Genomic DNA, 24,676 nt, shown 5'->3' on the forward strand with positions numbered 1-24,676 from the left:
ATTCATATTTCAGACCACCTCTCTTGGACGCGCTGAGACGTGTGTTCCTTTCAGGTTTGGGAAGGGACACTTCTGATTGGCAGAAAGCCTTCATTGCGGTGGAGTATTGTTCCTGTTAGCATTCTTAAAGGCATTCCACCAAGAAGAGAATAAGATTTCTGAGATGGGGAAATATATGACACTTCCTTCCCGGGTGCTCAGAATCTAGGAAGCTATGAAATATTTATGGAAGGAAATTGTTCTTACAGATCTTTTTGAAATGCCTTTATGGAGTGTCTCTAATAATATGCCATTATGAATTTTCATTTTAATTCTTTTAGCTGGGAGAAGTACCTGTGAGCCAAACAGCTGTGACTGTTTTATAAAGACTTTGGCATGTGATGCCCTTTTCTTAGCCTTGGATACCTGGATTCTATAGAGAAAGGAACATATGAAAAAAGAATCACCTTGATGCAGTGAAATTGTAACCAGCTCCTAATTCAGTCAAGGTTGGCCATTCCATCTTCCTCTGCTCATCCAAAACCAACCATCCTGTGAGAAGTCATTAGGTAGGGATTGGTTTTGAAGCCCCCTTCCTGGACCTTCAGATATAGCCCTGTGGTTGTTAGAGTGCAAAAATTTTCTTTGCTAAGCCTAGGAATACAGTTTCCTATCTGAGGATCACAATAGTCTGACTGCTGTCTGTCCTCTGGCAGAAGTTTCTACTTCTGCACCTGGGGAGACTGCAGAAAATGTCCCAGGACTTCATCCCTAAGCAGAGTCACATTAGGAATATAAATCACCACCGTTTCCCTGACACATTTTGCTTTCAAGAAAGGAAATGAAAAATTATTTTGCTGTCACTTGTGTGGATTTGCTGAAGAAAAATGGGACTCAAGCAAGATTCCTCATGCTGAATAATTTTTGAAGAGACATTGTGAAAGAGATGTAGTGAATATTGCTCAGATTCCCCGGTCACCCATCAAATCGGCTTTCTAAAGAAACATCAACAAAAGTTAAATTTAGAAAAAGCACCACAATGGGAATTGGAAAATAGGGATTTCAGTCGCAACTCTGCCGCTAATGGGATGTGTGACCTCCGGCAAGTCATTGGACTTCTTCTGATACATTTTGGGGGGGAAGGTGGGCAGTTCCCAGTTGTTCTTGGTGATGACTTTGAATAGGTTTTAAAATGCTTGTTGTAGGACTCTTTTCCACCTAAATTTCACTTTCTCAGGCGTTCCAGGTTTCAGATCACTCAAGAGAACTCCACTGTTATGGCCCAGTGCCCCAGAGAAAAGTGGTCCTTTTTGAACCACCTTCATTCTAAAGGGTTTTAAAGGGTTTTAGCAACATACTGTGGTCCTGCAGTCTTTTTAGGTGAGTAAATAACTCCATCGTCTTGGCGGTGTCTGTCTGGTATATTGGTTGTGTGTTCAAGCTGCACATATTTGGAAAAGGAGGCAGTCACTTTTGAACCCGGAGGATGGACCCTGCTGTGGGCACGGAGATGTGTTATTCAAAAGATTGTGAAACCAACCTGCGCTTAGAGAAGGAACAAGACAAACCTACAGTGTCACAGGACTTCTGGTAAACTTTCATATTGAGCGCCCACTGGTGGCCACATGTGTTCTTTATCCAGTACCTCAGATGTACAGAGTTCTAGGAGTAGGAAGTCCTTAGGGTTGCCATCTTCCATTCAATTGGTAGTAGCTTTCTAAAGTGCCATGTTGGAAGGTATTCAGAAGTTTAACCAAAAGTGTCATAAGCAATTATCAATGTCTGTCAAGGGGGCTGGACAGAAGATTTGTATCACAGGTGCCATAGTCTAGCCTGTCTTTGGTCACCAGGTCTGGTACTGTCATGGATAAACTGAGGGCTGAGGAAGCCGGGAGACTTGCTAGACATTTAGTGTGAAACCAAGACCAGAACACAAGCACTTCACCACCTCTTCATTTTTCTGCTGTAGAAGAAAATAAGACTGTTAAAGTGGTTACCCCATGTAAATAAGTCCCCAGGCATAGTCAACATAAATAGTAAACTGTCAAGTGGCCACACTGCGTAAGTGCTAGTGGTCGGATGAGGAGACTGCAATTCCAGTTTGCCGTTCCAGGCTTCAGATCACTTAAGAGAACTCCAGTGTTATGGTCCAGTGCCCCAGAGAAAAGTGGTTCATTTTGAACCACCTTCATTCCAAAGGTTTTAGCAAGGTACTGTGGTCCTGCAATCTTTTTAGGTAAATCACTGACTCCATTGTCTTGGTGGTCAGGTGTCTATCCAAAACCAGGTTCTGGATGAAAACAGGTTGTCTTAACCTCAATTCAGACAAGAAAGAGTAGGAAGCATACAGTATTCGTGGGATGGTGTTCAATGCAGATTGAGGGCCCAGCTTCTCTCGATAGATGAAAATCGTTCTAGAATTCCAAGAACTTTGACTCCTGAAATTCAGAACGTACATTGTTTTGCTTTTTGTTGGAAGAAAGTATTTGCTTCTTATGTAATAAAAATACATATCAGACATTTATTGAACAACTGCTACTTCACTTTTTCCTTTTCTGGGTACTAGAGATGCAGAAATAAAGAAGGTGTAGTGACATCGCATGTGTCCTTATGGAGCAAACGATCTAGTGGGGGACATAGGTAAACTGTTACCGGACAGTATAGTATGTAGGCAGAAGTCAGGTCAGAGGTCCAGCAGTTAGCTCTGTGTGACAGGATTTGGGAAGGCTTTACCAAGAGGTTGTATTTGAACTCAGTTTTGAAGGATGACTAAGATTCTACTGTTTTGTCAGCTGAATAAGGGAGGGAAGCACAGCATGTTCAAAGATCTTTATTAAAGTTCCTAGCATATTATAAATTGGTGTGGTTTTAGGATAGTGGGGGAAAGGGAGGAGGAAATATGGTGTTGTTTTGTCTCTGTCTGTTTTTCGTTTACATAAATGGTATTGTGCTCTGGACGTTGTTCTGGCTTAGAAACTTGGTGAGGAGTGGCCAGCGGTGAGACTAGAAAGGTTGATTGGGACTAGATTATGAAGGAACCTATCTCTTGGGAAGAAACATGTTTAATTAATCATTGTGACAGTACAAATGGCACTTCAAGGTTATGCAGCAGTGAACGAAATTGAGCGAGGGTACTAGTCTCTTACACATGCCAGTATCGAGGACTGTGAGGTAAAGGTAGGTTTTGAGTCCCAGCTTTACTCCATTCCTAGCGGTGGGCAAGTTTCTTCACATCTCAGAGCTTCAACTTGCTCGTCTATAAACAAGGATAATAATGGGGCCCAGCTTATATAATAATTTTGGGGATTAAATGAGTTTTTACATGTAAAGTGTCTGAAATAGTGCTTCGAACATAGTAAGCACTCAGATGTTAACTTTTATTATTCCCCCGACTGATTTCATTTTTAATTCTGACTTTACAGTAAATGTCCTAATTATATTCTTTCTATTGCCTTTGGCCTAACTGAACACAGATCTTTAATTTAAAGTTGTAGTTTAGCGGAGAAGAGCGGAGAAAACCAGTAACGTTGAGAGGAATGGAAACGCTCTGTACTTAGCTGCAGGAGACTAGGTCTAAGTTTTTGCCCCACAAATTATTTGCCGTCTAAACCTGCCCTTGTAACATAGACCTTAGTCTGTTCATCTGGAAGGACAATACCTACATCACAGATTTCTTATATAGATTAAATGAAATAGTGAAAATGCTCAGTATGTGAGGGGCACCAAATAATGTTAATAATCTAAATTATTTATTGAATGCGTGTCGTCCACGTACTTAGGATTAAAACAAATTCCTGTCCCTGGATCATGTCCCTGCAGGTTGTTTAGTGTTCGTGGTGTAGCAGAACCCGTGTCGATGAGCTCTGAGGGACTTACTCTTCCAACAGTGCTGTCTTTCCAGCTGTGGGCTCAGAGCCAGTGCTTTCTTTGATGAAACCTGAGTCCTCTCCTCAGAAGGACGTTCTCTTGGCTTCTGTCAGGCATGGCGGGTTCTTCGGTTAGATTTCTCGGAGGCACGCTAATTACCTGTCTAGTGTTTTATGAAATAAGGACATAAAATGTATTATCTTTGGAGCATATTCACAGTAGGTATTCAACAAGTATTTTTGAGTGTTGTTACCGCATCATATTATGGGAGCTGGTACTGTGTTGGTCTTCCCCCCTGCAGTGCTGAATACTTGTTTCAAGGGCAATGGCTGATTCTTACTTATTTCTGTATCCCCCAGTGCCTAGCATAGTGCCTGACATGTAGTAGGTCGTAATAAATGATTGTGAATAAAGGAAGAAGTAATAACTTCAAGGGAGATAGAACAAAGATGCCAACCGCCTCCCCTTTCACATGTAACTCTCCTCCCCTTCTCTTCTCTTCCCTCTCTTTTCAGCTCCGCCCTTCCCCCCAATAATCAGTGTTGTGAGTCACTTACTAGCCTTAATTCGCCTTTTTAGAAGATAATATTTCTTTCATTTCCTCTCTTCACAAAAATGAAAGGTGGCATGTCTTCATTATAAAGAAATGGCCTCAGCAACTTCTGGAAAAACTCTAGTGGTTAATCAGTTACTTTTAATTTAAATATATATGCTTAATGCTGAATTACATTGTAAAACTCCCAGGCTGATTTATGGTCTCAGTCCGCCTTAATTAACATCGATTCGAGGGGGATAGTAAATGGGAATGGCCTTCACAATTGAGGCTGAACAATGAACTCTCTGGGTGTTGTCCAATTTGTAACATGATTTACATGGAAGCGAGCCCTGCCTTTCCCGGGGTTATCCTTTTTTCATCTGGTGTTTAGGACGGGTTATATATAATCCATAGATAGGAACATTTGCTGTCAAATACTTTTGCTGATTTAGAGCTAGGCCACAAAATGGTCACTATTAATAAAGAAGGAGAAAAAAACCTAATCTGAGGCTTTGCAGGGATTCCAGGTTCTTGCTATGTGTCATCGCTTGTCCAGTCTGTGGCGTTTTTACGAAGTGGCCATAATGAAAGTCAGATTAAATGCACAGGATATATACATTTAATCAACAGCCATTGGAGTCTGTGGTGCTGGAAGAGTTATAAGAGCCCCGTGAATGCAAATTTATTGCAAAAGAATTCAAGGGGTGGGGGAATGAATGTCTGCTGAATGGTACTACCTGACACAGGACACCGAAAAACTTTCCAGAGTGAGTGATTTAAGTGTAAGGTTTGGCTTGTAAAGCTGCCAGCTGCTTGGTTTCAAAACTTGAAACATTTCCAAAACATTGGATGAGGCACTTTATATGTGCACTAGAGTAAATACTCTGGTTTTACTGCCAATTTAAATGTGCTCAGTTTACAGTAATGAGCTTGTATAGGCATTACCTTGTTTATAGAAAGTGGAACAGGAAGAAATGAACATTAACCATTACCAGTAGCAATTCCCATTGCCTTCCACCACAACACTGAGGGCAAGTATAGTTTCTTCCAGTTTGGGAATATGTCACAACTGATGTTGGGGTGTACTTGCCTTTCATGCCGTGTTCAACAGAGAAACAAATGCTGTAATTCAACATGCCTCTGATAAGGCTCCTCAGACCAGTTGACTGTTTCTTACTATTTTTCCTAAAGCAGATGTCAACAGCATTCTCAGATATGGGGATATGGGACAGGTTGGTGCCCTGATTACACATAATTGAATTTGTTTTAGCCAAGTCTGTTTTCTACAAGTCAGTCAGTCATGAGAGTCAGTTATTTTCTCTTAAAAAATTATTTAGGTGTGTTTTGATGCCCTACATGGAAGCAGTGGCCTTTGTCTTTGGGATGGCTGGCACGGGAACCCCTTTACCCCTCTTGTACTCCTAGGAGCATATACTGCAGACATATAGATATATTTAGCCTGAAAGACATATTTGCTCAGCCTGGAAAAGAAAGAAAATGAAAAATCTAAGGATACACTAGCAAGCACAATACTTAGAATAAGCACTCAGTAAAAACTGTTAAAGGAGATAAAAAAGGAAGAGAAGAAGGGAAGGGAGGGTGTTAATAGGAAGAGACCATGGAAACCCCTATCCTTAGAGACGTATCCTCATGACTTCAGCTGTGTTTAGACTGGACTTTTCAAAACAAAAAAGTCCCTACCAATTGCCAGGGACTCCTTCTCTTTATTTCTGCGTTTCTTTGCATGGCTTCTGAGAAACTTTTGGCCCAAGCACACATATTACAAATATTAGGATTATGCTACCCAAGGAATACCACATTTCCCCTGCAGTGTAATTCCTTCTCCATTGGGTGGGATACCAGCAAAATGCAGAAATTGACCAAAACCCCAGGCATGGTAGATGTCTTCAAATACCGGGATTCTGATGACACAAGCATGTGGCTATCAGATTGTTCTCATGCCGTAAGCGCTGTAGGTTTCCAGGCTGGCCTTGCTTTAACGCTTTTTCTAACAGTATTTTCATGGTGACAAAAAAAGAAAAGAAAGCTGGTTATTCAGCATTGAATAGTTCAAAATATTGCATACCCAAACTTTCGTGGGAGATGTTTCACCTCTTTCTGTTTTTCCTGTCACACCCTCTCCTTTTCCCTCTGTCTCCACTGGCCTTCATCCTTGGGTCCCTTCTCAGTTCATTGTTTCTCAATATAAAATCTATAAGGCTTATTTTTCTCCATTTCTTCTATTTTAGCAGAACTATATTTAGAAAAAATAGTTGTTTTCTATCAATATTTTTCAATGTTCATTTTCCTTATCTTTTAAAAGTCTCCTTTTTCTCTTTCCTCTTTAGTATTTTTCACTTCTTTTAATGACTGCTCTTCCTAAATGTGATTAAATTATAACATTTAAAAAATTCCTTTCTCATCTCTTCCTTCTTTTCATGACTCTGTTTGACGTGGCTTTATGAGTTTCTGCGCTGTTTACTCTGACTCTGGATTTCTGTGATTTGGGGGCCTTGCTTGCGGTGCCTCGTCTGAAGACAGTGCTGTGGCAGAGGCCGGGGCTGAGGGGCCAGGGGTCACTCGACCACTGGAGCTGCTGATAGGGCCCAGGGACTCTTAGGAGGGAAGGAGAGAAGCTAAACTTCGATTTCTTCCTTCTCTGTCACGTTCCTTAAACCAGATTATCAGATACTCTTCAGAGAGGAGCTGAAGGCAAGCAAGAGGGGCTGATCAGGCCAGCTGCATCATTTTATTAGGGGTAGGGTTTCCTTCTTCTACCTTATCCATTCCGTACCCCGGGTCATACTTCCTCATTATTTCTTGTTTCCCTGAAGGCTTCTTCTAACCTGTCAGCCCACACTGATCTCTCTTTCTCCGAAGCCAATTCCTGCAATGTTTATCTCCACCATTCATCTGGGCACTAAATCATAGAGTGTCTTATGTTATTTAACTTTCCTGAAAGTAATCTTGTCTTTGAAACATGGTTATAAGCTCCAGGACAGCAGAGTACATGTCTTCTGTGGATTTTCAGTAATACTTACAAACAACTCCATGTTTAGAGTAGGCCTTTAATAAGCTGTTTGTAGTTTTTTCTGTGAAATCAAATTTCTGCTCAGCCATTCCTTTCCCTCTTAGTGCCAACTCACACTATTTTTGTTCTATCAAAGCTGGTTCACAGACGAGTATTGGGAGAGGGTTTTCCAGGTCCCTCAATTTTATGAAGTAGTTGCATTGTGACTGAGCCATAGCCCTTCTTTAGACTCTTTTTTAGATTATTATTTTTAAACTTACATCATTTAAGTAGTTAATAGTTGCTGCCTAGGATTTCCACTTCTGGCATTAAAGTAAACTGTACATTCTAAAGGCTCCTTCGGTCACAATGCAACTAGATCTTGTATGAATTTAATGTGTGTGTATAAATATATGTATTTAAATACATTTTCCAATGATTTGTTGATAGTTTATTGATCTTGTATCCTGGGACTTCGCTAAATTATACTTGTAGCAGGTTTTAAAAAATTGATTTCTTAGGAATTTCTACATAGACAATCATTTCATCTGAGAATAAAGATAAATATTACTTATTTTATTTTCAACCTTTTTGCTTTCATTTGTTTTTCATGCTTTGTTACCTGGCGTAATATCAAATGTTATTACAACATTAAATAGAAATAATGAGAGCAGCTATCCTTCTATACATTATTTTTAATGTATTGATTAATTAAAAGGGTGGTGATCTGAAAATGAATCAATGGGCTGAAGGAAAATGAAAAAGCTCTGTTTTCTCTAGAAGCAAATTCATTACCAGCTGGAAATACTAAAGCAAACCTCCATCGCACAGCAGCAGATACACAATTTTCTCAAGTCCACATGGAACATTCACCAACGTAGACCACAGTCTGGGCCATAAAAAACCCTTTAACAAATTTAGAAGGGTAGAAATCATACAAAAAATATACTCCCACACCACAGTGGAATTAAACTATAATAACAGAAAGATAGCTGGAAAATCCCCAAATATTTGAAGATTAAACAACACATTTTTTAAAAAACATATGGATAAAAGAATAAGTCTCAAGAGGAATTAAAAATATTTTGAACTAAATGAAAATATAACATCAAAATTTGTGGGATGCAGTGAAAGAAGTATTTAGAGGGAAATTTATAGCATTGAATACATATAATAGAAAATAAGAAATAGTCTAAGCTTTTACCTTAGGAAACTAGAAAAAGAAGTGCAATATAAACTTCGAAGAGAAGAAAAATAATTTAAAATATAGCAGAAATCAATGAAATTGAAAACAAGAAAATAATAGACAAAGTCAATGAAATCATACCCTGGTTCTTTGAAAAGATCGATAAAATTGATAAACATCTAGCTTGGCTAACAAAGAGAAAAAGAGAGAAAGCACAAATTACTAATATCGGAAATGAAAGAGGTGCCATCATAGACATTAAAAGGATAATAAAAGAATATTCCGAATGACTCTATGCCCACAAATTTGATAACTAATGGGTCAATTTTTTAAAAGACTCAATTTACAAAAACTCACACAAGAAGAAAGAGATAACTTGACTAGCCCTCTATTTATTAAAGAAATTGAATGTGTAGCTGAATAAAGCTTCTCACAAAGACACCTCCAGGGTCAGATGACTTTACTGGTGAATTCTACCCAATATTTAAGAAAAAAATAATGCTACTTCTACACAAACTCTTCCAGAAAATTGAAGAGGAGAGAATACTTCCCAACCCATTCTTTGAGACCTGCATTACCCTCATACCAAAACCAAAGATAATAGAAAAAATTTATATGGAAAACCTTAAAATCCCAACACCTACCAAATTGGTACCCACCCCTCAGATATTCGTCACTTTTTGTCTTCCCTTCTGTAGTTCTTTTGAAAAGCAGTTATCCTGACCCAAGACTTGGCCCCTAAATGGCCTTGAACTATACTGCATGGCCTTCTTCTTCCTGGTTCCAGACGTTTGGACCCAAGGGCAATAATTTAATTTACGTCTGGAGACTGGCTTCCAAAGATACTCTTCTCAGGAGGTTGACCTAAGAGACGCAAAAGGAAGGAATAGTTGATGGTGGGAGCTGAGGCTGGAGACCTAATATTGACTGTACCTAGGTAGGCCTGTATCTGTTTCAGAAACTGAACCAGTAATTAATAACCTTCCAAAAGAAAAAACACCCGTCCACATGGTTTCAGTGGTGACTTTTACCAACCATACCAATTCTCTGCAATTTCTTCCAGAAAGTAAAAGCAGAAGGAACACTTCCTAACTCATTTTATGAGGCCAGTATTACTCTGATGCCAAAACCAGATAAAGATATTATAGGAAAGGAAAACTATAAACCAGTCTCTCTCATTAACATAAATGCAGAAATTCTCAAAAATATCAGCAGTAAAATCCAACAATGTATAAAAAGTATTATACATCACAACCAAATAGGATTTATTCCGGGTATACAAGACTGGTTCAACATTCAAAAAGCAATTGTTGCCATCTGTCATATCATCAGGCTAATGAAGAGAAACCATATGATAGTATCTACACGTACAGAAATGGCATTTGACAAAATTCAACACTGATTTATGATAAAAACTCTCAGTATTGTAGGAGTAGAGGGCAACTTCCTCAACTTGATGGAGAACATCTCTGCATAAAACCTATAGCTAACATCATACTTAATGGTGAGAGACTAGATGCTTTCCCTCTATCATTGGAAAAAGGCAAGATGTTACCTTTCCCTCTCCTATTCAGCGTAGTACTGGAAGTCCTAGCTAATGCAATAAGAAAATAAAAGGAAATAAAAGGTATAATAGACTGTCTTTGTTCGTGGATGACACAATTATCTATGTAGAAAGTCCCTAGGAATTGACTAGGAAAAAAACCCACAAAACCAAAAAACCCTCCTGGAACTAACAAGCGATTATAGCAAGGTTGCCAGATACAGGTTAATGTATAAAAGTCATTTGCTTTTCTTTATGCCAGCAATGAACAATTGGAATTTGAAATAAAAAACACAATTCTATTTATATTATCACACCAAAAAAAGAGAAATACTTAGATATAAAAATAACAAAATATGTACAAGATCTTTATGAGGAAACCTATAAAACTCTGATGAAATTAATCATGAGATATCTAGAGAAATAGATATTCCATGGACAGAAAGACTCAATATTGTTAAGATGTCAATTCTTTCCAACTTGATATAGATTCAATGCACTTCTAGTAAAAATCCTGATAACTTATTTTGTAGATATCGACAAACTAAGTCTAAGTTTTATATGGTAAAGCAAAGACCCAGAAGAGCCAACAACATTGAAGGAGAAGAACAAGGTTGTAGGACCAAAGTTTCCAACTTCAACTTACTGTGAAACTATGGTAATCAAGACAGTGTACTTTGGCAAAAGAACAAGTAGATGAGTGGAATAGAATAGAGAACCTAGAAATAAACCCACACAAGTGTAGTCAACTGATCTTTGACAAAGGAACAAGGCGATATCTTTGAGAAAGGATAGTTTTTCAACAAGTGGTGCTGGAACAACTAGACAAGCACATACAAAAGATGAATCAAGAAACTGACCTTACGCCTTTCACAAAAAGTAGCTCCAAGTGGATCACAGACCTAAATGTAAAATGGAAAACTACAAGACACCTGGAAGATAACACAGGAGAAAATATAGATGACCTTGGGTTTGGCAGTGAGCGTTTACAACACCAAAGGCATGATCCATGAAAGGAAAAATTGATATTTTGGACTTTCTTAAAAAAAAAAAAAATCTCCTGACCTGTGAAAGATACTGTGAAAGAGAATGAAAAGACAAGCCACAAACTGGGAGAAAATATTTGCAAAACACATATCCAGTGAAGGCCTCGTGTCCAAAATATACAGAGAACTCTTTAAATTCAACACTAAGAAAACAGTTCATTTGAACAGTGGGCAAAAGGTCTAAGACATCTCACCAGAGAAGATATACAGACAGAAAATAGGCACATGAAGAAATTCTCAACATCATATGTCTTAAGGGAAATTCAAACTAAAATGAGATGCGACTATATACTTATTAGAATGGCCAAAATCCAAATAATTGATAACACCAAATGCTGACGAGGATGTGGAGCAACAGGAGCTTTCGTTCATTGCTAGTGGGAATGCAAAATGGTCCACTCACTTTGGAAGACATTTTGGCCGTTTCTTACAGTGCTAAGAGTAGTCTTACTGTGTGATCCAGCCGTCACTCTCCAAGGCATTTACCCAAATGAGTTAAAAATTTATGTTCACACAAAAACCTGCACACAACTGTTAATAGCAACTTTATCCATAATTCCCCAAAACTGGAAGCAGCCAAGATGTCCTTTAAAAGGAGAAAGAATAAACGAACTGTGGTGCATCTATGCAATAGAATATTTTTCAGCATTTAAAAAATGAGCTAACAAGCTGTGAAAAAACATGGAGGAACCTTAAATGCAAATTGCTGAGTGAAAGAAGCCAGTCTAAAGGGGCTGCTTACTGTATAATTCAAACTATATGACATTTTGGAAAAGGCAAAATGATGAAGACAGTAAAAATATCAGTGTTTGTCAGGGATTTAGGGGGAAGAGGGAGGGGTCAGCAGGTGGAGCACAGGATTCTTGGGGCAGTGAAGAAACTATTCCATGTTGTACTGTAATGGTGGATACACGACATTATGCATTTTTCAAAACCCATAGAACTGTACAACACAAAGAATGATGCCTAATGTAAACTGTGAGCTTTAGTTAATAATAATATATCAATACTGGTCCATCAGTTTTAACAAATGTACCACACTAATGCAAGATATTAGAAGAAACCGAGGAGGGGAAAGGGGGTACGTGAGACCTCCATGTACTGTCTGCTCAGTTTTCTGTACACCTGGAACTGTTCTACAAATTAAAGTATTAATTTTTAAAACCAAAACAAAACGACCAGGCAGACTTGAAAAAGAACAGAGGAGAACTTTTAGAAATAAAAATATAAACATTGAAATTAGAAGATTAGATCCGGGTAAAGAAAACTGGATGATAGATCTGAAGGAATTATGCATTGAAAGCACATAGAGAAAAGGAGATGAATGGAAACAACGTAAATGTCCTTGAATAGAGGACTTATTGAATAAATTAAGCTCCCCACATGCATGCACACACATCTACATACCTGTATACATATGCACAGATGTACACGTTAGAATACAAAGAAACCATTAAAAATGCCTATAGCATATTGTTAAGTTTTTAAAAGGCAAATTGTAAAGCTCATGTAGATTTGATCTGGTTTTGTAAAATTATATACATACATGTATGTGGGCCTAGAGAGATGTCCAGAAGGATGGTCATGAATATGTGAACTTTAGTTATCTATGGATGATGAAATTTGAGGCAACTTTTTACTTTCTACTTTGTGCTTTCTTGTATAGTTTGTTTGGAAGAGTGTATTCCACATTTACAAAAATAATAAAGCTAATTTTACATAAAATATTTTTTAAAAAGGAGTTGGAAAATATGAGTGGTTAAAAGACGTTGAGGATGGACTAAAAAGGCATAACACTTAGAGTTCCAGAAGGAGAGAATAGAAAGAATGATATTCAAGGAAATGACAATAATGATTAAGAATATTCCAGAACTTATAAGAGACAAAAATTCACAGACCCTGTAAGCGCAATGTTTAACTATCAAGATAAATAAAAAACAAGTTTATGCTTAGACATACTGTGATGAAACTTAAGAACACCAGGACAAAAACATGATCTGAAAAGCAACCAGAAAGAAAAGGCAAGTCATCAACAAAGAAATGATAATCAGAGACTTACGGCAGACTTCTTATAGACACCATTGCAAGATAGAAAATATTGGAATAATAGCCTCGAAGTATAGTGGGAGAATAATTGTCTACCTAGAATTGTGTAACCTTCTGGGGGTACCTTTTGAGGAGGAGAAGGAACGATAAAAATACGTTTGGAATTGAGACTTTACCCCAAATCAATCTTTACTAAATGAGATTCTAAGGACTCTTGAAATCTTGAAAATAAAAATAAAAAAAATCTTCTTAAATATAAGAAGTCATTTTCTGTATAAAATAATTTTATAACAAATAAGCCCTTGTAGAAGAGCAATTAGATTTAGTATTTGAAGGCCCTTATAATTAGGAGGAATGTTGAGAGAGAGATATATAACTTTAGACTTCAAGCTGTTAAATATGCATGATAAAATATCATAGATAACCAATGGAAGAATGGAAATGTAGTGTACAACTTCTAAATCAATAAAAAGGGGAAATTGAATTGTAAAATGAGCAACAACAACAAATATTAATCAACTAAAGAGAGAGAGAGAGACAAAAAAGGAGAAAATAGGAAGTAAAATAAAGTAAGCCAAATAAGCATCAAGTCCAAATATTACACAATGTATAATATAACGCAAAATATAATCACAATAAATACTGAAGTATTAAACTTGCCAGTTAAAAGACAGAGATTTTCATTTTGAATAAAATCTAGCCATACATCGTTTAAAGAGACACATCAAAAAAATAAAGATAGAGTTAAGAGTAAAAGGATGGGAAAAGATATATCAGGAAAATGCTAAATAGCAGCTTAGGTAGCTTTACTAATGTTAAACAAAATAGGCTTTAAAACGCAAAGCTTTGTTAGTAATGAAGAGGGTCACTTCATAGTGATAAATGGTTCTCTTTTACCAGAGAATCAAGAGTTACATACTTATATTCACTAATAAAATAATCTAAAATTTATAAAGATAAAAATGATGGGGCTAAGGGGATATATTGAAAAGCCTGCCACTAAAGTGGGATATTTCAACACAGCTTTCTAATTATTGGTAGGACAAGCAGATAAAATGTTAATAAAGATCAGTTTGTCCCATTACTGGTGATGTTAACTTTGGTCACCTGACTAAGGTGCTCTCTGCAAGTTTCTTCAACATAAAGTCACTCTGTTTCCCTTTGTAATTAATAAGCAGCTTGAGAGGAGATACTTTAAGACATAAACGTTTAATTTTTCATTATTTTGTCCACTAATTTTACCATCCATTGATGAAGCAGTGATTACTGTGCTGTTTGGCAACTGATGATTATCTAATTCCATCATTTCTTTACAGCTCTTAGTTGGAATTCTATTGCAAAGAAGAGCCTTTTCTTATCCCTCATTTATTTATTTATTCATTAAAAAATTTATATCACTATGGACTCTTGGATGCCTTTCTCACCCTATGGGTAATAATTCATTACCATCATTATTTATTTTGTTGCTTAAATTACTTCACTATTGGCCATTGGGAGCCCCTTTGTGTTGGCTCCTGTGTCTTTTTGATATGTCCTCATCAGTTTTTGAGCATGATTTCTGGCATCACAATATTCCAGGATCATCTTGGGCTTTCCCTGCTAATGCCCCGAAATAAACTATTTCGCCCAGGAGCCCCGGTCAGAGAAGAACACTTCACACCGCATTCAAAACTTGTGAAATTGCCCAGAGAAGCTGAAAATCCTCAAGTATTGTGGGGGTGTTTGCTATCCCGTGTACCAACAAAGTTGTCAGTACAAGTTTTTTAATGTTGTATTATAAGGCTGGGTCTACACAAATGTTAACATAGTAAAATGTCAAATATTTTAACCTTGGGAATACAAGGAAAAATAGTCATCACATTTACCATCTGGGTCCAATGGACTTTTTATATTTTTGAAAGTTTAAGTTATTTTATGAAAGATTTATGGAAGTCAGAACAGAGTGAAAACAACAAAATAAGAATTTAAACATAGCAAACCAAGTTTTTCTTCCATATTTTCCTGGTTTTGGAGATGCATGTACCTGAAAAGGGCAATGACCTTTGAATGCAACTGTCTGCTTATCAGCCATCATGGATGAAACCGGAAAAACTGGAAATATTCCTGTCATAAATACTGATTCCAGGTTTTAAACACGTCTTTAATAGGCCTTAGCTTATTGTTGCTTCTGGTTCTTCTCGCGTGTGCTTTATCATGATGTAACACTGGTGAAAAGTTTGAAGGCTCATATGTTTGTAGAAAAGAGGATGGCCATTTTTTTGTTCCATAATTACAAAAGCATTTTCATTTTGGTTTCTTAAGTATAAATTAGATTTATCGATTCAGTGAACTTTTTTATTTCTGCATAATATCTGTCCTTCCAATCACCTTGGTATATACACCTACCTTCAGCATGTGTCCATTTATGAATCATATCAAGTAGATTTCTGCCCACAAATATCGTAAAAGATAAAAGGATTGTCACATGTCCTTTTAGCAAAACAGGATGTCTGGGTTCTTGTTGCAAAATATCAAATGATTAAGTCCTTCCTATTGAATGACTAACTAGGTTAGAAGATGATATTTTCTTTTTGTTTTATAAATATTTTGTTTGCTGTTTGAGTCTTGAGTTTGAGAAAATTTATTTATCCTAAAGACTCATAGTCCGAGATTTTGCTTATCCAGTCATTTCACCCTTATCTGTAGGGTCTCTAGTGTTTCTGTCTCGTTGCCTTCATCTTCTGACTCATCTAATGGTTGTGAAATGTCTCTCTCGGTTAATTTTCTTCTCTTGCTTATTATGGACAGAAATGAAAAATTGTGAATTCTTAACTGTGTTCAGTGAAACCTAAAAAGGATATGACAAAGATGGTGCTTTAGACATCTTTTATACCTTTTTGAAAGATGATGCATTACTTTGGACAACACAATAAAAAAACTGAAGGATGATTAAATAGTGATGATGTATTTATTCATTTCTGGGCAGTTCCATAGCTTTTTTTGTTTCCTTATTATTTTAGGGTTTTTTTTTTTTAGTGTAGTTGGAAATAATTGATGAGTAATGATGAAATTATTCCTAGAATGATGAAATAGCAAAATGTTTCAAGATATAGGATAAGATCAGTAAGATCCCATAATATATCTCCAATTTACAAAATGATTAATGGACCTAAATGATGATAGTAGGAGAATGAATTTTGTCTAATTAAAAAATAAGTAATTTTTCTCTTTGATCTTTGAAAAACCTCTAAGAAACAATAAAAGTCATGAACTACTAATCCTTAAAAATAGAACTGCTCAACAAAGAAGCTTAAAAACTAAAATTGGATCCTCATGATATTCCAGAGGTTAAGAAGTTTGATTCAATCAAACAGTGAATAAAAGGACTAAGTTACATTGGCACGACCCTTTCTTCCTTAAACCTGATAATACGCTAGAAGTGAATCCATAATGAAAGTAACCTCTGAGCTTTTTTCTTTTGTTCCATTGGAGATTATGTTGTGCTTTTTCAAAGGAGTATGCAAATAAGATGAGCTGTGAACTGTTGGGAAATTTGTTAATTGGAGTGAAAAGAGAAGTAGATCAGGAGTCCAAGAACTACAGCTCTAATTCAGGCTTGGACGTTAACTAATTGTGTTTCTTGGGCCAAGCAGTCCTGGAAACCATTCTCTGGTGGAAAGAGCAGTAGATTTTGAATCAGAGCCATGATGAGAACCAGCTTCTTCAGACTCTTGACCCCGTGGCCTCTCGGTTTTCTCTTCTTTACTAGAGAAGTAGAGATAATAAAATCCTGCCATTGGGGTTGTGAGTATGCAGTGAGCTGCTAGAGACTGAAAGACCCTAGAGGGCTGGAGCTCTCAGCCGTCTTTGCCTCTCCTTTGCCTCTCCTGTGTCTAGAGGTATCTAAGTATTTACTGGATAATTTGATACATTATGTTTGTATAAATTGTATATTAAAAACTGTAAAATGTTATACAATTACAAGGTCACTGTGTTTGTGCTCAATACATTTGTATTAAGTGCTTATACAGATTTAAGGGTTTTTTTCCCTTTATCTTAAAAAGCCTTCAGGAAAAGGAGACTCTAGTTTAATCAGTGCCTCTTTCAACACAGGATCATTGTTTTGTCAAATAAGGGAAAAAGCAAAGCTTTAGAGTAATCTAGAACTTAATATATAAAATTGTAGATCTATGCTCATTTAGCCTCATCTGTGATTGTTAAAATGGCAGGCAATATCAAATCAGTGTGTCCTTGTGTTTGTTCTAAATTGTGACTGACTGGCTCATAAGTTCATTGTCATGCCATATATTTTAGAGAGTAAAATATCTTTTTGTATTCTTTGAGCTTTCATAGTCCAAAAAATATTAGTTTAGTTTTCTGTCTTAATATCAATAAAAATTTCTTTGCCTATATTTTCCCTTCTCCTTTAACTCATTTCTTACAAATTTTCTGAGAAATTGACTTGAATAAATTCTTAAACCATTACTCTCTTTGCCATTTTAGTATAATCTTCACTTCCTGTGTAAGGAAATCAAATCTCTTAAGAAATCCTAGAGAGACTAATTTGGAAGTTACAGGCATTTTCCCTTTGCTGAGCCTTGTAGCCTACCCAGCAAAGGGAGAGACGTCAAACTTGGATTTACACATGTAACTTATTTAACTCACCAGTTAAATAAGAGTCATTGCTCAGTTCAGGATCTGACTGTAAATCAGACGAACGCTTATTCCAGCACTTTCAGGTTTCCCTGTGAAGTCACTCATGCCTCTGACAGAGAAACTAGGATCTAAGGTGTGATGACTGTCAGTTTGATCCACGAATTACCCCTTGTGGATATTGACTGGAGCTTGGGCTATCGATAAATATTTTCTCAGCCTCAGTGGTTTGTAAGTATGTGAGACTCTGTCCTTCCGTGCTTGTTTGACGCTCTCACTGGTTGACAGGTTCACAGGTAAGGGCTATTATTAATCTTTGGATGACATTGAGGTAAAGATATCATAGAGGAAATTCTTGAATTAAGGGTGAGACTGGACTGCATATCATTGAAGCGTCTCTCGTAACTCTTTCAATTCTATGCGTTAGTTATACACCAGCAAACATATAGAACAAGTGTTGCTACCATGGTACTTCCGTAATACTTCGCCGTTGACTGGCTTCTTATCACCTGTCTCACCCATTCTGTTGTCTACTCCCTTAGATTTTTATTAACAACGAGTGGCAGAACTCAGAGAGTGGGAGAGTGTTCCCTGTCTATAATCCAGCCACAGGAGAACAGGTGTGTGAAGTTCAAGAAGCAGACAAGGTATGTCCTTCTTAGAAGAAGATTCCCCATGAAATAACTACCTTCAGACAACAGAGCACCAAACTTATGCTCTCTAGACACCACTGATGTTCACTCGTCACCTTTTTCGTGAAGTAGATGGTTCTTCCTTTGTTTGGAGTGTTCTCACTCTTCACTTGTGCCTCTTCCTCTCCAACAGGCAGATATAGACAAAGCAGTGCAGGCAGCCCGCCTGGCTTTCTCTCTTGGGTCAGTGTGGAGAAGGATGGATGCTTCAGAAAGAGGACGTCTATTGGATAAGCTTGCAGACTTGGTGGAACGAGACAGGGCAGTTCTTGCAGTAAGTAGCCTAAGAAAACATTGTCTTTACCCCAAATTTACCATTCCACTGAGATTTAGATTCCAGAGTCTTTCTGAAAATAGGATGCGAAGTAGTCCTGGGGGACAAACTAAAGAGTATGTAATGCATATGAAATAGATGTTTGGCTTTCGGAATCAGATGGGGAAGTGGAGGACCATCTGAGTGTCTCTCACTGAATTTTTTGAAGAGCAAAACTATAGCTTCCCATGACTAGTAAGGACCTTCCTGCCTTCCGTCCCTGCTCTCAACAAACAAAACAAAACAAAAACAGCTAAGCAGTGGGAGAGTCACCACACTGCTTGCAAAAAACAAATACCAAATGATTCAGTTGAGAATCAAATAGGACTGGCTTTGCCCTCCCCGGAGTTAACCCCTCTCGACTAAAGAGAGCCCTTCAGAAGCAGAGGCATGATGTGGACCTCTCATACACTTTTGCTCTCTTTGTTCTTCCGTCACATTCTAGAACCAGCAGAAAGGAGAAATAGCGGCTTTCTTTCACTAAAACAATCATTTTCTCGCATAAGGAATTTCCCCTCTCCTAGTGGTTTGTGGTGGTTGTTATTTTTGCTGTTTTTAAAATAAAAGTCAATTTCTTAGAGAATACACGTTTTTTTGAAACTGGAAGCATTTTGGAATATCTGTGCTGTACAACAGGGATCTCCGCCTGGATGACCCACAATTGATCAGTTAATATTTAGGGCATCCTAGTTAGACAATGCCCTGTTCAGACAGGTCTTTCAAACCATGAGCACCATATCCTACTCTCCCTGTGGGAAGGCGGGCCACTATTGGGCTTGCTTCGGGAGAGGGACACGCTAGTGCCTTCCTCAGTGTCCCTTCTGCCAGGGCTCTTCCTCCTACCATCCCCCTCAGGGATCTGTTCATACTATGGGAAGAAAAATGAATCCTTTATGGAGATGGTTTGGAACTCTAGCTATAGGTAACACTCATTTGTCTATAAAAACATTTTATAATCTCATTCTTCAAGGAGTACTGTTCCAATCAAGTGTCTATGCATATTGTGAAAAAGGTGTTTCCTGATGAAGTAACTCCTTGGAGATTCACAGGACACTGAGCATATTAAAGATTCTCAAAAGCCCTACTCAATGTTTCTCAAACTTATTTGAGCCTCAACACTATTCTTTTGGCTAACCTATCAATATTGAGCAAAACTGAATTCTTTGGAACACCTTGGGGAATGCTGGTCTATATCCTTGTCTCTTCACTAGATTATGATTTCTTTGAGAGTGAAAATTGTATTTTACTTCCTTCTTTTTGTAATCCTAGCACAGTTGCTGACACATAAATGGTCAGTGGGGGGCACATTGATGGTCTATAATTGTCTGTTTAATTGAGTTAAATCTACACAGTATTTGTAGATGAACGGTATGTACCAGATGATGATACAGTTCATTTCTGCAGTTATATTTTCATGTCATAAAATTCAAATGCCGTCCTTTTTCTGACGTATGTCTCACTGATCAAGTCCGTTTTCCCATCACACTTAAATGAGATTCCTACTTGTAAACACTACCAAGCCATGAGAGGAATGAGTTTTAATAAGAGGTAGCCTCTGGAATATAAGGGAGCTCCTGACCAGAAAACTGCAGTTAGTGCTGCATCCAAGTACACACAATTGAAAATGACCCAGGCCTGGCAACTCTCAGGTGTATTCAGCTGTGTCAGTAGCTCATAGGGACCATTTAGGTGGCCCAGATTCTGGTTGTTGACTCTACTTCACTCTATGCTGTGTAGACCTTGGCTCTATGCCAGCTGCATGGAGAATGTAATGCCCATCTCATGGACATATAAATATTCTAGAAAGTACTGGGAAATAATTTGAGTCCCTTTAAGAAATGTGAGCCAATGTACAGAGATAAGTAACATGATATTTTAAAATGAATTTCATCTTATGTACATAGTAAGTATCCAGTTGTACTGTAAATAATACTGTTTTCATGTCATTGAATGGAGAATATTTCAGTTTTAGTTTTGTATCACTCCGTTAATTTTCACACCAATATGTATTATAAAACGTCCTTACAGAGGACATAAGACTACAAACATAGGTTTTTGTTTATTTCATTTGTTAAACTTGTAACACCTTTAATATTTTTCAAGTCAAAATACTCTTTTCTCATTTCAGTGTATTCATTTGTAATTCTTTTTGTTACAGCTTTAACCAGTTTAGGAACATGTCATTACAATAATAACATTCGTAATCAAAACTGCTTAATACCTCTGTTTTTATTAAATAGACCAGTTACTTTACTCTTAATAGATAATGGTTGTTAACATAAATATTTGCAAAACACCAGCCCTTAAGTTGTTAAATTATGAGCTTCCCTCGAGGAGACCTTGTTTATTTGGTGGTAATAAATAAGCTCGCTGTGCGCCATGGATATTCCGTTTCTCAGCAGGGGTCTTGGCAGCTGTGGAGAGCGTTTTATATTCTCATCAGTTGCATAAAGGCCCATGTCCCTGCTCCTCTTTATGGATTCGGATTACTGATGTAGACTCCAAAAAATCCCCGTGCAGCTCTGATCATTAATATAACAGAAGCTAGTTTGACAAGCAGAACATTTCTTTATCATCAGTTGAAGAAATGCTGTGTTTATGGATTTGGATAGTGGTTCCTGGAAACCCAGAGGCGCAAGAACATGCACATGTATATTCATTGTGGTTTTTACTGGAAATGAAACTAAACTGGCAGAACCAAAAATCTTTTTATTTGGGAAATCAAAATTGACCAGGTATGCATCACTATTCATATTCACTCGTATTCTCTCTCTTCCAGTTTTCTTCTGCTCCAGAAATTATTTAGTGTATCACTGGAAAGTTCTCTCCATTTCTTTCCCTGCAGACCATGGAATCCCTAAATGGTGGCAAACCGTTCCTGCAAGCTTTTTACGTGGATTTGCAGGGGGTCATCAAAACCCTTCGGTATTATGCAGGCTGGGCTGATAAAATTCACGGGATGACCATTCCTGTAGGTATGTGAAATTTGAGTACATTGAAAAGAGAAACATGAGGTTCCACCATAAACACACTTTCACCACCAAACACAAACAGCAGTCACATAGGATCCAGATCTGAGCACACTTAGAGCAGCTTGAACCGAACAAAGAACCAAACAAATTCCGTCACTAACTCTGACGACGTCCCTATTTCTGTACGTAGACAGTTTGCACATAAGTGCAGGGGCAAGCCACTTACATCAATACATCAATCAGCTAAGGAACAGTATGTGTTTGTCAGCTGCTAAGTGCTTAGCACTGTGCTTGGTTAGGTTCTGGGGGTGTGGAGAGGCATTGGGCAATTGGGAGTGGGGAAGTCAGGGAAAATTCCAAGAAGATTAAGACTTGGTCCTCGCCCTCCTGAAACATAAGATCTACTTGTTTGCAAGGAAATTCTATAAAATGTTAACAATTGTTGTCTCTTAGTGGTGAAGTTATGGATGATATATTTCTTTTTTTATATTTCCTGTTTTTATTGTTAGTGCCATCAAGTCAATTCTGACTCCTAGCGACCCCGTGTACAGCAGAGTGGGACCCTGCCCGGTCTTTTCACATCATCCTCTCACCTTCCAGCGCTGTATCAGACAATACTCCACTGCTGTTCATAGGGTTTTTGTGGCCAATTTCTTCGGAAGTGGGTGGCCAGGTCCTTCTTCCTAGTCTGTCTAGTCTGGAAGCTCTGCTAAAACTGTCCACCATGGGTGACCTGCTGGTATTTGAAATACTGGGGACATAGCTTTCAGCATCACAGCAGCACGCAGCCGCCACAGTATGACAACCGACAGACGGGTGGTGTAGTGTCCTGATAGGGAAACAGACCCAGGCTGCAACAGTGAGCGTGCCCAATCATGACCTCTAGACCACTAGGGCTGGCTGTGTTTCCTGTCACGACCATGAATTACTTGCACAATCTGCAATAACTACAACCATCCTTACACATTTTTTTTCCTTTTTTTTTTAAGATCCAGGTTAGGAGATAACACTGACAACACAAAACAAAGATCCCTACAGGAGAGTCACAGTCAGGTGCTAAGTCGCGTGGCGTGGCCTGTCAGTGCTGCAGTGCTTTAAAGGAGAGAGAAAGTATCCAAATTCCATCAGTCAATGGAAAGGTCTTGCTCTGAGCATGAATACTAGTGATAGCTAATACGAAATTGAGTGCTTCCGCAGCATCTCCAAAGGGAAAGTATATTGTAACATCCTCATTGACAGAGGAGGAAACTGAGGCGTAGAGAAGTTAAATAGTTTTCCTAATTCACACAGCGAAGAGTTGCAGAGCTGAAATTTTGACATTAGAGCTTGGTGAATTACTTCAGTAAAGGATCCATTTGAGATACAGGGAGGAAGAGATGGCATGACTGAAAGGGACCGACAGAAAGAGATTTGAGGATGTCAGGAGTAGTGAATAGATATAAGGAAAGAAATACGTGTTTATCGAGCGGCTCCCAGATGCTGCTAAGTACCATGCCAGGTACTCTACCTGTGTTCTCCAGAAAACAGCCTGCTCTCTATGTGCATCCCAGGAAGAGTGGAAGGGATGCTGGCACTTTGGAGCGCCCTGTTAGGGCCTTCCTAGGCTGGGGAGTATTGATTTACCAGAAAAGCGCATGGTTGGCTGACAGTGCAGATGACTTAGAGCAGTGCTTCTCAAAGTTTAATGTGCACATCTATCCCCTGGGATCTTCTTCAAGTGCAGTTTCTGATCGAACAGGTCTGGGGCGGGGCCTGAGATTCTGCATTCCTAACCAGCTGCCAAGTGATGCCTATGCTGCTGGTTCTCTGCCTTGAGTAGTGAGGATACAGAGCCCAGCAGCACCCAGGTGGCTGTTGTGATGCCCCATTTAGGCCTGGGGCAGAAAGAGAAGAAGTCACAATGAGAGTGGAGAAGGGACAGAGAAGAGATTTCAAAGGACTGTTTTCAAATGATCTCCATGAGTGATGGCAACATGTGGAACATTAGTCTTTAGATAATGGGTTTCCGATTATAGGTACTCTTCCCCAGCATCCCGAGGGTTCCCTTGTTCAGCAGGCTCAGAAGGATGGAGAAGATTACTTTTAGGGGATGCCAGCATCTTAGTTCAGTCCTGGCTCTAAGGATATTACAGAACCACGCTTCTCTAGCATCACTTGCAGGATTTGGGAATGACCTAAGTGAGGCCAAGTCACTATTTGGTGCGAGCATACCTGTTGGAGGGCCTAGGAATTGAAACTTCATCAAAAACAGAACATATATATGGTGATGGACAAAAGTTAGACTGTCGGTGGTGAGCACGAAGCAGTGTTTACAGAAACTGATAAATAATAATGTGCACCTGAAATTACACAATGTTATAGACCATTATGACCTCAATAAAATAATTGGGAAAGAGAAAACAGGACGTATGTCAGCCTTCTTAGGTTGGCCTCTCCTATTTCAATGCAAAAAGATAAATTAGCAGTATCAAAGGCCCTAGTTTTTTTGCTCCCCCCTCCCCACCTACCATTTCACTATTAAAACAGCAAATATGTTTCCGGCCTTTAAATTTATCTTTTCAAATGATTTGCAGATATCTTAGAAGTAAGGTGACAAGGAAGGTTATACACATAAATCTCATTTGTCCTACCAATGTCTTAGGTTTTTTTTCTTCTTTAGGAGACAGGACCCTGGTTAGATAGATTTGGTGGAGTCAATGATAATGTTTGATGCTTTACTCTAACTTTGTCTGACAATAGAAGTGATTGGTCCATAAACTCCACTGTTTTCATCTGATGCTCTTCAGAGATCCTGAGGATGTTGACCTAGGAGTTAGAAATAAGGGCTTAGAAAAGGCTTTCACAGTAGCCTCTCC

At 38.2% G+C, this 24,676-nt stretch overlaps 1 protein-coding gene across 2 annotated transcripts in view; it reads left to right on the forward strand.

Annotated features, from left to right (window-relative positions):
• Positions 1 to 24,676, forward strand: part of ALDH1A2 (aldehyde dehydrogenase 1 family member A2) — a 91,758-nt gene that overhangs the window by 20,012 nt on the left and 47,070 nt on the right. For both annotated transcript variants that reach the window (XM_070623760.1, XM_070623771.1), the window contains 3 exons: positions 18,387 to 18,491; positions 18,670 to 18,810; positions 21,695 to 21,824. In XM_070623760.1, the coding sequence (XP_070479861.1) occupies positions 18,387 to 18,491; positions 18,670 to 18,810; positions 21,695 to 21,824 (376 nt within the window). The remainder of the gene's footprint in view (positions 1 to 18,386; positions 18,492 to 18,669; positions 18,811 to 21,694; positions 21,825 to 24,676) is intronic.

The sequence above is a fragment of the Equus przewalskii genome, chromosome 1 (genome assembly GCF_037783145.1).
Source record: "Equus przewalskii isolate Varuska chromosome 1, EquPr2, whole genome shotgun sequence".
NCBI lineage: Eukaryota > Metazoa > Chordata > Mammalia > Perissodactyla > Equidae > Equus > Equus przewalskii.